The following is a 16,755-nucleotide window of genomic DNA, read 5'->3' as shown; positions in this document are numbered from 1 at the left end:
TCAACTAAAGGATGAGGAAAGTGTTGGGATATTTACTTGCTTCCTTCTATATTTATTCAATTTATATCCTTCCTTTCTCCCAATATGGGATTCAAGGTGGCATGCAACCGTTTTGTACAGTTCAGCTGCTTACTTTTTAATGCATAAATCCATCAGGATCAGTAGCTCCTTCGAATGCAGAACAGAGGATTCATTGAGAAACAGATGCCTAGGCATCTGATTGTTGAACTGTTTCTTTTTAGTCTTTGAATGTTGATGCAATGTGCTCAATTGGTGTTTGTGTACATATGGGGGACAGAGATGTTTTCATAGTTCTCAGCTATGAGAGATCGTGGCATCATCTCTTTCAATGTGAATGGTCTTGGCGCTGCAGTGAGCCACTATAAGGTACTCTTAGGAAACTAGAGCCCAGCAGAGTTACGCTGCAAGAGATCAATTTATGTAAGACAATGAAAATTACTCTTTAATGGTGCTATATACAAAATTAAAATAATAATAATAATTTGTTTTATTTATATACCGCTATTCCAAAGATCATAGCGGTGAACAGCAAGTAAGCTAATGAGCAAGTAAGCTAATTTGCCCCCAACAGTCTGGATACTCATTTTAGCGACCTCCTCGGAAGGATGCAAGCCTGAGTCGAGCTTGGGCCCTTTTGCAGGTCTTGAACTTGCAACCTTGTGGTTTTGAGTGAATGGCTGCAGTACAGGCATTTAACCACTGCGCCAGCAGGGCTCCCTGCCTTTTGCAGGAGGGCAACACAAATCTCATTTCCTGTAATCTATTAGACAGGTCAGCATGCTCCTCAAACGGCAAACCGCCTTCAACTGCCTCAGTGGCAGAAGGTGCCTTAGGCTTGGCCCTTTCAGCACCTCCAGCAAAGGCTGGTCATATTCTTCATCTACCTAGGAGACAGGTTACGAAAATCAGAGAGGCTGGACTGGGACCTGTCTTGCATGCCGACTGCCTTCCTCTCTGTGGCCCTCTGTATCTGTGGATCTAACCGTTTGCGGCTAGAAAAGATATTTGAACAAAAAACAAGCCTTGATTTTGTCATTTTATATAAGAGAGGCCATTTTTTCGATGCCGTTATGTTTAAAGGGACTTTAGTATCCATGAGGAGTCCTGGAAGAACCAAACCAGGCCAAGGGCCAGCTGTACAACTCTTATGTACACTTCTCCCTCCGTTTTCTGGGGTCAGGGGCACCTGGATGTGGAAAAACCTCAGGTAACACTGTTTTTACCTGAGACAACGCCTCTCTAGGAATTTTTAAGTCCTCCAGTGCAACTCTGTGGTCAGCTTCTGCCAGACATTGACCATAGAGTTGCCCTGGAGGAGCTACAAAGGCCTAGCGGAGGGTCCTCTCTAGGAATCTAGGGCTTTCAGTGCGACTTTGGTTACCATAGAGTTGCGCTGGAGGACCTAGAGATTCCTAGAGAGAACATTAATCAAATCTCAATAAAATCCGCCAAAGCTGCAAATGTGGAGGGATGAGTGAAGAGGTCTGGGCCAAGGAGGACGAGGCACCATGAAATGTAGGACACGGTTCTTAGGCTCCAGATGGAGGACATTTTGGGACTTCCTCCCGGAGAGAAGGATGAAATGGACGGAGGCCATGTCCTGAGGGGAGGAAAAGGGCCTGCGAGGGAAAGGAAGGCCGCCAGCTGACAAAGCGGCGCCTAGATTAAAACACCGGAAGTGAGCGTCTCCCCGGGCGGAAGTAGCAAACCATAGAGTGTTGCAAAGGCCGCCGTCACTTCCGATGAAAAGAGTCGGAGTCACGGAGTCCTGCCAACTTCCGGTGCCCTCCCACGTTCGGCGCTTTAAACCGGAAATGGCTCCACAGGCGCCGCAGTGAGACGCTCTATCCGGCAGCTTCTCTATGGTGGGTAATGGGGCAAAATGAGCATCCTCAGAGAGAGAGAGAGAGAGAGGGAGGCTGAGGCACATATGGAGCCAAACTACAAATCCCAGGATTCCCTAGTACTGAGCCAGGGGAGTTAAAGCGGTCTCAAACCAGGGTTACTTCTGCAGTAAACATGTCAGGCTGCATCCAGACTGGAGAAATAATTCGGTTTGGCACCGCTTTAACTTGTTGTCTGACTCATTGGCTATGGAATTCTGGGAGTTGGAGTTTGTTGTGGGGCCCAGAGCGGAGCAGAGCTCCGCTCTGGGCCCCACAACAAACTCCAACTCCCAGAATTCTATAGCCCTTGAGCCAGAAAAGAGTTAAAGCGGTGCCAAACTGGGTTATTTCTCCAGTCTGGATGCAGCCAGACGTTTACCACAGATGCTGGCAAAACATCAGGAATAAACTCTTCTAGGACATGGCCCCAAAACCCACAAAAGACTGGATGCCGGCCACAAAAGCCTCCGACTTCAGATTAAATAGCCTTACCTGCTTTACGATTTCCACTTGCTCCTTGTTTTCCAGATGCGACCGGGAGAAATGGACTCCAATGTGCCGCCGGTCCGTCGTACGGTTCAAGAAGCGATGGACATCCTCTCTTCCTCCAGAGACGGCACCCAGATATCTAAGACGCTGCGGACGGTTAAGCGTTTCCTCTGCGGAACTGAAAACCCGTCCTCCGTAAAAGAGAAGGAGGAATTCACCCGTAGTCACTTCACTGTTTTCCTTCGGTGTCTGATCAATAACCTGGACCCTGATCGGCTGGAACTATTGCAGCCAGACAAAGAGAGCGAACTGTGGGGCAGCTTTTTCTTAGAAGGACCAGCAGACCAATCTTTTATGGTCCTTTTGGACGCCATAATTTCTACTGAGTAAGAGTGGCTTCTGTCCTATGCTTTCCAGTTACAGAATTAAAACTGGAAGGCTCCATACAGACAGGCCAAAATAAAGCTGCTTCGGGTCACTTTGGAGGTACGCCGTGTAAATGACACATGCATCTTAAGAGGCCAGAAGCTGCGCCAAAGCTGCGCTCCAGTCCTTAGTACTGGATCATGGCTTTGGCGCGGCATCTGGACTCTTAGGACGTGTGCATCATTTAAACCGCATACTTCCAAAGTGACCTGAAGCAGCTTTATTTTAGCCTGTCTGTATGGGGCCAAAGCCTCTGACAGTGAAGCTCCTTTGAAAAAGGCTGACTCAGAAGCTACTGCCAGCAGATTGAAAAAAAGAAGAAGCATATATCTGTAAATTTTGGCATCAAAATAGAAATCATAAGAAGAGTGGAACGTAGAGAGTCCTGAAGAGAAGATCCCACTAGGCCTTTGTAGCTCCTCCAGGGCAATTCGGTGGTCAATGTCTGGCAGGTGTTGACCACCGAGTTGCACTGGAGGACCTAAGGATTCCTAAAAAGGTATTCTCCCAAGTAAAAACTTAAGTGTTTTTGTTATTTGCAGTTTTTCCTGTGCCTCTAACCTCAGTGAATGTGGAGGGAATAGTGTAGTTTTAAATAAAATATAAGCCTGAGGGCAGGGAACCGCCTAATTAAAAGATTGTATGTACAGTGCTGTGTAAATTTACAGCGCTTTATAAATAAAGGTTAATAATAATAATGCTGAACTGCTCTTTCTTCTCTTGGGAACCTTTTAATAATAATAATAATAATTTGTTTTATTTATATACCGCTATTCCAAAGATCATAGTGGTGAACAGCAAGTAAGCTATGCTTAGGACCCCATGTACTTCATTCACTGGTACTAACTGTTATATTCTGTATATAATATGAAAAGGCATCTTGTAGCACCTTTGAGACTTAACTGAAAGAGAGAAGTTGGTAGTATGAGCTTTCATAAACTTGAACCTACTTCCTCAGATGTGTGGGGTAGCAGCCTGTGTGTAGAAATGTCCACTGGAATACTCTTGGCCAGTTCATCATGTCTTCTTTTGGGTTCCAACGCTACATCCCAGTATTCATTCATATGGTTATCCCCTCACCTTGGCTTTAGGTAGCTTCCTTCCTCCTGCTTTGTCCCCCAACAACCATGGTTAAACTCAACTCACTTCATCTTCACACCTGCAAAGTTTTGCATTCCTATGGACATTCCCCAATACAGACTGCTATATAGGTCTGTCCCTGGACTTTCCACTCTACTCCTTATAGTAGGCTCCAGTCTACAAAAGCTCATTGTACCAACTTCTCTCTTTCAGTTAATTTCAAAGGTGATGCAAGATCCATTTGTGTACTGATTTTCCAGACTTGCATGGTTATGTCTTTGAATATCCTATATAGTTCATAGTGTTTTTCTGGAAATCACTGTTGAGTGTATGGTTTGTACAGGTCTTCAAGAGACACTGCTTGTACATTTTCTTCTACATTTTCAGGCCTCTTTGCCAGCACAACCAGGAATCCTAGAAATATGCTTTTAAGGACAAAAGCATAATTGTGAATAACCGAAAACCCAGTCCCTGCATTGTGTTGGCTTGGTATAATGCAACCCCTTGTCCTCTATATTCTTCTAGCAGAACTCCCATTATCTTCCAGCATAGCCAATAGTCAGGGCTGATGAGGATTATAGTCTGACACATGTGGACCTACCATATTGGAAGAGGCTGGGACAACCAAATAACAATGGTATCATATTGGATTGTTTCTTCCTCTTGAGGAAGGGCTATGAAATTTTTTTTTTTAAATGCAGGGCGTGTTTGCGTCTGAACAAAGTCACTGATGTCCTGGAGAAATTTCTTCAGAGAGCTGGACTATCTGCTTTGATGTGGGAGGTCTGCAAGCAGCAAACCCAGGTTGGAACGCCAGTGCTGCAGGAAGCAATCCTCAACAGGATTATATGTCTGCCTGATCATTTAAGCAACAAATTCCAGGGAGAAAACCGACCAATATTCTTCCCACAGAACTATTTTCCATTGCTGGGCATGGAAATTGTTCAGGTGTTGGAGAGGATCTCTGAATCGTTGCGAGGTGAGCTTAAAGAGCAAATCTGAAGTCATGGGATGCATGTGCACTGCAAAAATAATGCAGTTCGACACTGCTTTAACTTCCATGACTTAATGCTATCGAATTCTGGGATTTGTAGTATTGTGAGCTATTTAGCTTCAGTCAGAGAGCTCTAGTGCCACAACAAACTACAAATCCCAGCACTGAGCCATCGCAGTTAAAGTGGCGTCAAACTGCATTATTTCTTTAGTGCTGATGCACCCTCAGTGGTGTTGGGGGACATGAGGGGAAAAGGTGATACATAGGGGCAAGAACATATTTATTACTTTTAAGGAACTTTTTTGCAACAGTGGAACTGTTCTGAATGCTCCCTTTTAATTCTTTCTACCTGAATAATTTGCTGGCCTTAGCAAACCTGGCCATGATGGTGCTGACTCCAGCTCCTGATCTTTTATGAACAAGTGAAAAAAAGCACCAGTATCTGTTTAAAATGCTTGAGTAACCTCACTAACATCATTGCCCATTTATTCCTACTTTCTGCCTCCTGTTATTTGGCCAGATATTGATCCATGAAGAGAATCCATCTGCTAGGTTTTTATTACATCAAACCACTGATTCACCTTGGTCAGCACTATTAAGGGTTCAAGAGAATACTCTTTCATAGCCCTTCCAACTGAGTAGTGATCAGCAGAACTACGGGACTCTGCAGTAAGCAGTGTGTTCGGGTTGTTTTGTGGTCATTCAGCATCTCGGAAATGAGTTGGTTTTTCTAGCCTTGAAATTTTTTAAAACTGTTTTGTTAAAAAACTGCTCTGTACCTTGAATACTGATGGCGGTTACTGGTTGGATTGCATGCTGAAATGGATTTTTATTAAAGATCTGGTCACATCTCACTTTTTTATGTGCAAAGTATTCATTTTCCATTTCTGCTGACAAACCTGTTCAGCTACAAGTTCTGACCTCTGAGAAGATCACCATTTTATGCATGCGTCCTGTTTAGCTTCTAGTTGACGACAGAGGGCTTGAACAGACAGGCCAAAATAAAACTGCTTCTGGTCACTTTGGAGGTATGTTGTTTAAATGACACATGCATCTTAAAAAGCCAGAAGCTTCGCCAAACCTGCGCTGCAGTCCTTAGGACTGGAGCATGGCTTTGGCATGGCTTCTGGACTCTTAGGACGCATTCACCATTTAAACTGCATACCTCCAAAGTGACCCAAAGCAGCTTTATTTTGGCCTGTCTGTTCGGGCCCATAGTAGGATGAACTTCAATATGGAACAGTTCTGTGAAAACTGTTCATCTGGCTGATTTGCTAATGGCATGCGTTTTGTTTCACTTCAGATGGCTTGGATTGCTCAATCTCCTTTGTGTCCCAGGTGCTAGGAAAGGGGTGTGCACATGGAAGACGAAGTGAGTACACTTTAATACTTTACGTTAAACATATGTTCCTCTCTGTCGTTTTTGGACTAAGACCACCTAAGGCCCTAGTGATGATAGGCACTGCTAAACTATGGATTTTATCCTGTACAAGGAGTACCACCCCTTTCAAAACCTATTGAGCATCATCATAGATTAAATTACCTATCAGCAGTACTCTGTCTTAGTTTATGAACATTTGTTCAGTTGATTACCACAGCCTAAGACTAATTCAGTATGGCAACTGGCTTACTTAAACTTAATTAAAAAGCTGGATGTTGTCCATATACTGGTAAAATGTCAAGATGAATCTCTGAAGCCTAAATTTAATTGGTAATCCCAGCTAGAGTTGATCCATTCAATCGATCGTATTTAGACAATTGCTAATTTACCATCAGCAGTTGATTTAGAAGAACTATTCTAGTTGAAGCTAGGGTAGTTGGATTTTGACTTGAGTGGCTTGGAGGCTTCATGTAAGGCTTTGAGATTCCTGCAATGTTCATTGGCAGGAAAAACATTGGCAGGAGTCTGAAAGCCTTACATGAAGCCTCCTACAATATTCGCTGGCAGGAGGGGAATAGCTCAATCTTGTGGGTTGCTTATCCATGCCATCCAGAGAATGTTAAACACATGGGGGAAAGAAACATAATGGCCAAGGGATTGAGCTGTGCTCTCCCTGAACCACTTGCTGAAATTATCCACATATATGGGGAAGAACTGTTGTGAAGCAGTGCCTGTAACACTCAACTCATGAAGTCTGTGTGATGCATCCTATGACAGATGCTTTTGACAGCTGCAGAGCAGTCTGAGAAGATGTAAGAGGCTGCACCTGCCTTACTCTTAGTAAAGGTCAGTGTACAACTACTGCTAAGGCGGTTCTCTGTCTCTGTACCAGACATGGGGCCTCAACAGACAGGCCAAAATAAAGCTGCTTCAGATCACTTTGGAGGTATGCTGTTTAAATGACACATCTTAAGAGGCCAGAAGCTGCGCCAAAGCCACGCTCCATTCCTTAGGACTGGAGCATGGCTTTGGCACGGCTTCCGGCCTCTTAGGACACATGCATCATTTAGATAGCATACCTCCAAAGTGACCCGAAGCAGCTTTATTTTGGCCTGTCTGTTTGGGCCCTTGGAGTCATAGAGTTGGAAGAGATCTCAAGGGCTATCCAATTCATCCCCCTGCCATGCAGGAACACACAATCAAAGTGCCCCTGACATATGGCCATCCAGCCTCTGTTTAAAGACCTCCAAAGAAGGAGACTCCACCTCACACCTGAAATCCTTTCCATTGTTTTGCAGCTGGGGTCTAAAATAGTGAGTTCCAGACTTAATGGAGATTAGTTTAAATTCTGAAAACAGTTAAATGTGCAGAGAATATTTGGAGAGTATAGGTTGAAATGCAGCATGTTTTTGTTTATTTTACATTTTGCTTTTCTCTCAGTTGAGACTTGAGGCCGTTCACAACAAAACTAATTAAAAACATGCAAACAAAACTATAAAGTTATAATATTAAAACCAGTTAGACAAATTATATTGTTACAACATGGCCAATCTAAAAAAAGGTTTAAAAGCACATCAATAAAAAATACAGCACCTTTTTGGTAGGCCTGCATTCCAATAAGATGTTCAAAGGCCTATTTTTCTTGATGTAGAGAGGACACAATCATCGTCTTTCCATCTTGTTTATTATTTTAATTATTGTCTGAAAGAGACATCAGAAGGCCATTATTTCCACTTCTAACCTAAAGCAATTTATTTTGGTCTTTTGTAACACAGAAGAGATCTTGAATGTGTTGGTGCCCCACCTGACAGATCGCACACAGTCTGACTGCATCTGGCAGAGGATGTGTTGGCGATTGGTTGAAAGCGTGCCAGATCGCTGGATGGAAGCAGTAGTCTGTGGCTTTGTTCAGTCAGCACCAGGGTAAGATATTGTCAAGATATTGTGTGACAGATGTGATGGGGATGTGTGACATCTTCACTTTGTCTCATTACAGTTGCTCAGGTGTGCCAGTTGGAAGAATACGGGAGTTGTAGAATCAAAAGTTAACTTTTCCAAGTTGTATTTGAGAAGCTAGGAAATCCCATCAATACCTTAACAGAATTACAGTTCCCAATGTTGTAGGAAACCATGATGCCTGTACTAGTTTCTGTTGTAAGATTTGGGGAGAGGCTGGTAAAAAATAACAACAACAACAACCCTTTAGAGCAGGCGCTAGGGGTTACTTTCAGACTAGAAGTCCTTGTGTAATTGTGGCCACCAATGTAAACAGATTTAAAAGGGGACTAGATAAATGGTATGGCTAGAAATGGCTATGAGTCATGATGGCTATGTGTTACCCACAGGATCAGAGCCATCATAATAGCTACATAGGAACACTACTAGAAGAGTGCTTTTGTCCTCATGTCTGGCATGTGAAAAATAGGGCATTGGCCTTTTGTTTCATTTACCAGGCCTTTTTTGTGCCTTCAAACACTGGATTTTAGCTGAAAGCTAAGTCATATTTTGTGCCATCATGCATCCTGTATCAACCAACATGGCCACAGTAGAAGCTGTTGCCCAAAATGACGTATGTAGGCTACAGTATTCTGGCAAATGAGTGCCAAGCTTCTTTCTTCATCATGGACCATCAGAGTTTTTTACACATCTTTTAATTACATAATAAAACTCTATACACATATCCTGTGATGGATTTGTAGTTAAGCTGCGATATTACATTCCTCTATCCTTCCTTCAGGTCTTGGCTTGCATGTCCTTTTATTGCTTCATACCTTCTCAATTTCTACTTCTGAATAAGCTAATCACAGAATCAAATTATGATGTAAGACGGTGCAGACGAAAAACTCAATGACTGAACTATTGTTCTTGTGTGTATTACTAGGTCTGCCGTGTTGACTCGGTTATTGGGGAACTTGGTTCTCAAGAGCAAGAAGGCTCAGTTTGTGATGACCCAGAAATTGCTGCTGTTCCAGTACAGCTACCCAGTGAGTGTTTTAGGGGTAAATAAGGCAGGCATGGTTGTTGGGATGGAACATATCCTTTTGCTAAGATTTATATCCTATTTTGAGCAGGTATAGGGTTGAGCTTTGGATTTCATGCTTGGAAATAGAGCATTTTTCAACAGGGTAGTGGCAAATCCGACAGTATGGCTTTCAAATGACCAGAAGTGATCATTTCAAATGACCTGAAGTGATCAGGATGATGGTCCTGCCACAAAATAAAGGGAATGTTAAAGTGTCTTTCTTCTTTTGGCAATATTTGAAAGAATTTGTTTCTTTGTATGGTATACAAAAATGGGAAAAATCACAGTCAGTTTTAAGTTACAAACAGGCATGCGCACAGCATAAAAATATGCTCAATTACACATTGGCTGTAGGCTAATTCCCACAGACAGACACTGTTTATATGGAGGAATTATCTTAATGTTTAGAACAGTTCATATTTTAAAGAAAGTGCATATTTTAGTTAAGACTTCCACTGGGCCAATCTGCCATTTCCCATCACCTGCTATTGCCTGTTCTTTTCAAACTGGAGATGGTGGGGACTGAATCTGCAACTTCTGTGCAACATATGTTCTCTGTGGAATAAAGAGCTTCCAAGGCAATTTGGGGAGAAATATCTTGGCTTACTTGTAAGCTAGGCTGGGAAAAACTGCCCATCAGCATTGATACATCTATTCAGGAGTGTGAAAGAAAGTAATAATTTGTTCTTATAGCAGAGATGGGGAAACTCTGGCTTATGTACCAGAACCAACCCAAGGGCATGTTTCTGATATGATTCACCAATTCTTTGGTCATGAAGCCCTGCTACAAAAAGTGTTTTCCTTTTCAGCCCCGTTAAAAACAAACTCATACTCTGTATTTATTACCTGGAAAATGGATCACTAGATTTAGTGTGCAATTCCTAAATCCTGTGAACATTGTTATTCTCACTTTTCTCATTTGTCCCTATATTTCTGGCAGCCTGTCCTTTCTTGAAGGCTCTACTGATGGGGATGTGGGGCACGCACATTCTAGTGTTTGCCAAACAATTATGTCCTGTGGCTTTGTTGCAGACTGTGGTGTTGCAGACACTCCTTGGATATCTGGCTCTGGAAAGCATGCGACGTCCCTTACTCATCAAAGTAAGTGGTCAAATGTTCAACAAAATAAACAAGAGGCTGAGTGATATATACAGCTGTTCTGTAGAATTTAGTACCTAAACACATCATCAAGAATTAGAATGAAAGAGAAGCGAATACCACTGATCTTATAAGGAGCTGTTGACTCTCAGCCTGTAATTCACCTTTTGTGGTGTATGAATAAATAAAATTTTAAACTGAAATAAATAGAAGATTATGCCTTCAGTGGAGGAGAATATCTTTGCATGGGTTGCTTCTCTCATTTGCTGCAATACACGGCAATGTGGATTAACACTCTAGTTTAGACGTGGACAGATTTTGAGCTACTTACAGCTACATGCCTACTTTCCTTGTCTTTTTATTTTCTTAGAACCAAGCAAAATAGTCTTAGGATGATGGAACACAGGAACAGTGCAGCTATGAGTTTCCTCTGAGCCTGATAATTTACCAGAAGTGTTCTCATAGAATCATAGAATCATAGAATCGTAGAGTTGGAAGAGACCACTAGGGCCATCCAGTCCAACCCCCTGCCATGCAGGAAATCCAAATCAAAGCATCCCTGACAGATGGCCATCCAGCCTCTGTTTAAAGACCTCCAAGGAAGGAGACTCTATCACCTTCCGAGGAAGTGCATTCCACTGCCGAACAGCCCTTACTGTCAGGAAGTTCCTCCTAATGTTCAGGTGGAATCTCTTTTCCTGTAGCTTGCATCCATTGTTCCGGGTCCTGTTCTCTGGAGCAGCAGAAAACAAGCTTGCTCCCTCCTCAATATGACATCCTTTCAAATATTTAAACAGGGCTATCATATCACCTCTTAACCTTCTTTTCTCCAGGCTAAACATCCCCAGCTCCCTAAGTCGTTCCTCATAGGGCATGGTTTCCAGACCCTTCACCATTTTTGTCGCCCTCCTTTGGACACGCTCCAGTTTCTCAATGTCCTTTCTGAATTGTGGCGCCCAGAACTGGACACAATATTCTAGGTGGGGCCTGACCAAAGCAGAATACAGTGGCACTATTACTTCTCTTGATCTAGACACTATACTTCTATTGATGCAGCCTAAAATAGCATTGGCCTTTTTAGCTGCCGCATCACACTGTTCACTCATGTTCAACTTGTGGTCTACTTGGACTCCTAGATCCCTTTCACACATAGTTTCATTCAGCCAGGTGTCACCCATCCTATATCTGTGCATTTTATTTTTCCGCCCTAAGTGCAATACCTTACATTTCTCTGTGTTGAATTTCATTTTGTTAGCTTTGGCCCAGCTTTCTAGTCTATTCAGGTCATTTTGAATCTTGATCCTGTCCTCTGGGGTATTAGCTATTCCCCCTAATTTGGTGTCATCTGCAAATTTGATAAGTATGCTCCCAATTCTGTCATCCAGGTCATTGATAAAGATGTTGAATAGCACTGGGCCCAGGACAGAGCCCTGTGGGACCCCACTGGTCACTTCTCTCCAGGATGAAAAGGAGCCATTGTTGAGCACCCTTTGGGTTCGGCCGGTCAACCAATTACAGATCCATTTAACAGTTCCTTTGTCTAGCCCACATTTTACAAGCTTGTTTGCAAGAATGTCATGGGAAACCTTGTCAAAGGCCTTACTGAAATCAAGATATACTATATCCACAGCATTCCCTTCATCTACCAAGCTGGTAATTTTGTCAAAGAAAGAGATTAGATTTGTCTGGCATGACTTGTTTCTCTGAAACCCATGTTGACTTTTTGTGATTATGGCATTGCCTTCTAGATGTTCACAAACTCTCTGTTTAATGATCTGCTCCAGAATCTTTCCTAGAACTGATGTCAGACTAACTGGACGATAATTGTTGGGATCCTCTTTTTTCCCCTTTTTGAAGATGGGGACAACGTTTGCCCTTCGCCAGTCTGCTGGGATCTCTCCTGTTCTCCAGGAGTTTTCAAATATGATTGCCAATGGCTCCGATATTACTTTTGCCAGTTCTTTTAATACCCTTGGATGGAGTTCATCTGGTCCCGGAGACTTAAATTCATTTAGATTAACAAGGTGTTCCTCTACTATCTCTTTACTTATTCTGTGCTGAAATTCCCCTATTCTCTCCTCTGCTCCATTATCCTCAGGTTGAGCACCCTTTGCCTTTTCTGAGAAGACTGAGGCAAAGAAGGTGTTGAGTAATTCTGCCTTTTCTCTATCTCCTGTTAGCATTTTGCCATCTTCTCCACGCAGTGGCGCTACCGTTTCCTTCTTCTTCCTCTTGCTGCGGACATATCCAAAAAAGCCCTTTTTATTGTTCTTAACCTCTCTAGCAAGCCTGAGTTCATTCTGCGCTTTAGCTTTTCTGACTTTACCCCTGCACATGCCTGCTATTTCTTTGAATTCCTTTTTCGTGATTTCCCCCTTTTTCCATTTCTTATACATGTTCCGTTTCAAACTTAGCTCGGTTGAAAGTTCCTTAGTCATCCATCCTGGTTTCTTGAGACACCTCCCGTTTTTCTTTCTCACTGGAACTGTTTGAAATTGTGCCTTCAGTATCTCCCTTTTGAGAAAGTCCCATCCGTCCTGAACTCCTTTATCTTTTAGTATTTCTGACCACGGGATCACCCTCAATACTTCTCTAAGTTTACTGAAATCCGCTCTCCTAAAGTCTAGGATGCGTGTCTGACTCTGCCTGGCTTCTCCTCTCCATTGTATAACAAACTCCAGGAGAACATGGTCGCTTCCACCTAAGGATCCCACCACTTGCACCCCATCAACCAAGTCATCCTTGTTGGTTAGGATCAGATCTAACATAGCTGACCCCCTTGTTGCCTCTTCCACCTTTTGGACCATGAAATTGTCTTCCAGGCAAGTGAGGAATTTGCTAGACCTTGAGGATTTTGCTGAGTTTGACTTCCAGCAAATATCAGGATAGTTGAAGTCGCCCATCACTACTACATCTCTCTTTTCTGACTGTGTGGTCATCTGTTCTAGAAAGATATCATCCAATTCCTCAGTCTGACTTGGGGGTCTGTAGTAGACTCCCACCGTAACACCCTTGTTGTTTCCCTCCCCTTTGATTCTTATCCAGATGCTCTCCACCTGGCTTCCATGATTGATGTCCTGGATCTCTTCACTGGTGTAAATATCTCTGACATATAGTGCTATTCCTCCTCCTTTCCTGTTTGGCCTATTTCTCTTAATAAGGTTATACCCCTCTATTTCCACATTCCAATCATGAGACTCATCCCACCAGGTTTCAGTGATGCCTATTATATCATATTTGCTTTGTTGTACTAGGAGTTCGAGTTCATCTTGCTTATTTCCCATGCTCTGTGCATTAGTGTAGAGACATCGCAGACCATGGTTCCCTTTTACTTGCTGCCTGTGCAAGTTTTTTTGCCTCCCACTGCTGGGTCCTTGCACTGTTTGCCTTGTTACCTCTATGTCAGTTTGACTATTTTCGCCCTCCCTTTCGCCTTCCTTAATATTGTCTCCCTTCCCCTCGGAACTCAGTTTAAAGCTCTCGTGATCAAGTTCTTGAGACTGTTGGCAAAAACATTTCTTCCAACTGGCGTGAGATGCAACCCGTCTGTTGCAAGAAGTCCCTCCTCATGGAACCGCAGCCCATGATCGAAGAATCCAAATCCTTCTCGGCGGCACCATCTGCGAAGCCAGTTGTTCACATCTGCTATTTTCCTCTCCCTTCCTGGACCATGCCCTTCAACTGGCAGAAGAGACGAGATGACAACCTGTACATCCATTCCTTTCAGCTTCCTACCAAGCGCCTCGTAATCCCTTTTGATGTTCTGAATGCTGTGTCTTGCAGTATCATTAGTTCCCACGTGGACCAAAAGGAAGGGGTATTGGTCAGTAGGCTTGACCAGTCTTGTCAGCCTCTCTGTCACATCACGGATCTTTGCACCTGGAAGACAACACACCTCTCGAGACATCTTGTCAGGCCTACAAATCACTGCTTCTGTACCCCTCAGCAAGGAGTCCCCCACTACGACCACACGCCTCCTCCGAGGCTTAGCAGCGACTGTTCCCTCGGGTGGGACTCTCAGGCTCCCCTGCTCTGTCCCAGAAGTCTGTCCAGGCTGCTCTTCTTCATCCTCCTTGATAAGGGAAAGAGCTTCGAATCGATTCTCTAGCTGCAAGCTCCCCGAACAATTCCTTCTTGGCTTACTTCTCTTTGTGACATTCCTCCAGCTTTCTGCCTCCTCTGTTTGGCAAGTGACCTCTTCCACCCTAGCATCTTCCTCTGCGTGGTACTCATCCAAGATGGTTAGTTCTATTGAGTCCAGGAAATCCTCTTGTTCCCTAATATGCTGAAGTGTAGCTACTCTGGACTCCAGCTGTTGCACTTTCTCCTCCAAGAGTGCTACCAACTTGCACTTGGTGCATGTGAAGTTCTCCACTTCTGTAGGCAAGAAGAGAAACATCCCACAAGAGTTGCAGGTGACTGCGGCAGATCCCTCGTTGTCCATACTGCAAAGTCTGTAGTAATAAATATAACAGTCAATCTACTGGGAATACTTCTTTAAAGAAATGTACTGGCTGCTATCTTAAAGGGAAGGTTCTGTTTCAATATCTGATTCTAACCTGATGTCACTTGAAGCAGAGTTGTTGAGTTAAAGAAAATGAAAATTCGCGTGCCATTAGGCGCGCGGCTCTGGAAGTTGGTATATAAAGCTAGTCTGCTAGCTCCGCCCCCTTGTGACTCACAGATGTGACTCACAGAAGCTCCGCCCCTTCAGCAACGAGCACACGGTCTCGAGCACACGGTCTCAAAATGGCTGCCAAGCAGCTCCTCTCCTTCTCCTCTCTCTGGCCGGACTGTTCTGGGAGGCTCTGGAAGTTGGTATATAAAGCTAGTATATAAAGCTAGTCTGCTAGCTCCGCCCCCTTGTGACTCACAGATGTGACTCACAGAAGCTCCGCCCCTTCAGCAACGAGCACATGGTCTCGAGCACACGGTCTCAAAATGGCTGCCAAGCAGCTCCTCTCCTTCTCCTCTCTCTGGCCGGACTGTTCTGGGAGGCTCTGGAAGTTGGTATATAAAGCTAGTCTCACAGTCCTTTCACACCAAAAACAATTCCTAGTTTTCCATCAGGTTTTCTCCATGTCAGCATCATAAGTTGGAAAAAAAAAAGATGTGGCTGCTGGTAGTCAGAAAACTTTGGAGATCTTTTCATATCACCCAGGACTTAGTAGTACATCTTGATCTACCTTTTCCCCAATGCTGGTGTACACTACCCTGTAAGAGAAAACCCTTTTCTGTTTTAGCCCTCCCAGGTACAGCAAGTTAATGGAAGTGACACATAAAGCAGGTTGGCTCTTCCTTCTCCGTCTTCTTCAGTTAGCTTGTTGGTGGTGGGCTGGGGAAGCTGGTGAAAAAGAGGAATTATTCCCCAAAGCCAAGCTTCTGTCTGAACAAGCCCTCAGTGAGTGTTTTTTATATGTCAGTACCTCCTAAACACAGATATATTTGAGTCCAGAGAGCAAAACCGGCCCACTCTGGTGGGATTGTGTGATGATTCACCCTCACAAGGAAGCCTCAGAGGCAATTTGATGCTGATATTCAGGGCACCACCTTCTTGGCTCTTCCCAGAAGATCCTATGTGAGTGGGAATAACTATATTGCAAAGAGGGTTTCTGTATCCTACTACTTTGTGGCTCTACTGCTGATAAGTGTTGACTCTTTTTACCTCATTGCTGCCCTGAATAAAAATCTTGATGAGGAGAGATCTAAATTACATTGTGAATAGGGACAGGAATGGCTGTTTCAGACAAGATGGAAATTAAGCTTTACCTGCTATCTTGCCTGGTGCTACTGGCTGTGTCTAAATAGCCAATGTACAATAGAATCGAGTTGGAAGAGACCACAAGGGCCATCCGGTCCAAACCCCTGCCATGCAGGAACTCTCAATCAAAGCATCCCTGACAGATGGCCATCCAGCCTCTGTTTAAAGACCTGCAAGGAGGGAGACTCCACTACACTCCAAGGAAGGAGTGTGTTCCACTGTTGAACAGCCCTTACTCTTAGGAAGTTCCTCCTAATGTTTTAGTGGAATCTCTTTTTCTGTAGCTTGCATCCATAGCCCCAGGTTCTATTCTCTAGAGCAACAGAAAACAAGCTTGCTCCTTCATCAATATGACATCTCTTCAAGTATTTAAATAGGGCTATCATATCACCTCTTAACCTTCTCTTCTCCAGGCTAAACATCCCTAGCTCCCTTAGTCGTTCCTCATAGGGCATGGTATGTACAGGATTGATTTATAAAACCCTACCTATTGGAACAATTAGGAAGATCAGCTCATAGAAAGATATCCTCCATCTGCTGAAAACAATGCGCTGGTCATGGTACATCAGGGTCTTGTTGTGAGAAGAGGCCCAAGGG

General features: G+C 43.7%; 1 protein-coding gene across 4 annotated transcripts in view; it reads left to right on the top strand.

Moving 5' to 3' along the window:
- Positions 1 to 1,753: 1,753 nt before the first annotated feature.
- The window catches only part of LOC149306283 (telomere length regulation protein TEL2 homolog), a 30,649-nt gene continuing 15,647 nt past the window's right edge, over positions 1,754 to 16,755 (top strand). Inside the window, exons 1-7 of one of the 4 annotated variants that reach the window (XM_089540489.1) lie at positions 1,754 to 1,886; positions 2,436 to 2,782; positions 4,604 to 4,881; positions 6,200 to 6,268; positions 8,053 to 8,200; positions 9,159 to 9,261; positions 10,332 to 10,400. In XM_089540489.1, the coding sequence (XP_089396615.1) occupies positions 1,884 to 1,886; positions 2,436 to 2,782; positions 4,604 to 4,881; positions 6,200 to 6,268; positions 8,053 to 8,200; positions 9,159 to 9,261; positions 10,332 to 10,400 (1,017 nt within the window). In that variant the 5' untranslated portion in view covers positions 1,754 to 1,883. Of the gene's footprint in view, positions 1,887 to 2,228; positions 2,783 to 3,036; positions 3,322 to 4,603; positions 4,882 to 6,199; positions 6,269 to 8,052; positions 8,201 to 9,158; positions 9,262 to 10,331; positions 10,401 to 16,755 lie in introns of those variants that run through there. The other 3 variants (XM_089540486.1, XM_089540487.1, XM_089540488.1) reach the window with 3 other exon arrangements.

Source organism: Sceloporus occidentalis, unplaced genomic scaffold, assembly GCF_023333645.1.
Source record: "Sceloporus occidentalis isolate IW3139 unplaced genomic scaffold, rSceOcc1.0.p SCAF_10, whole genome shotgun sequence".
Lineage (NCBI taxonomy): Eukaryota > Metazoa > Chordata > Lepidosauria > Squamata > Phrynosomatidae > Sceloporus > Sceloporus occidentalis.
Note: the sequence above shows the minus strand (reverse complement) of the source record. Positions and strands in the feature narration are given on the sequence as shown.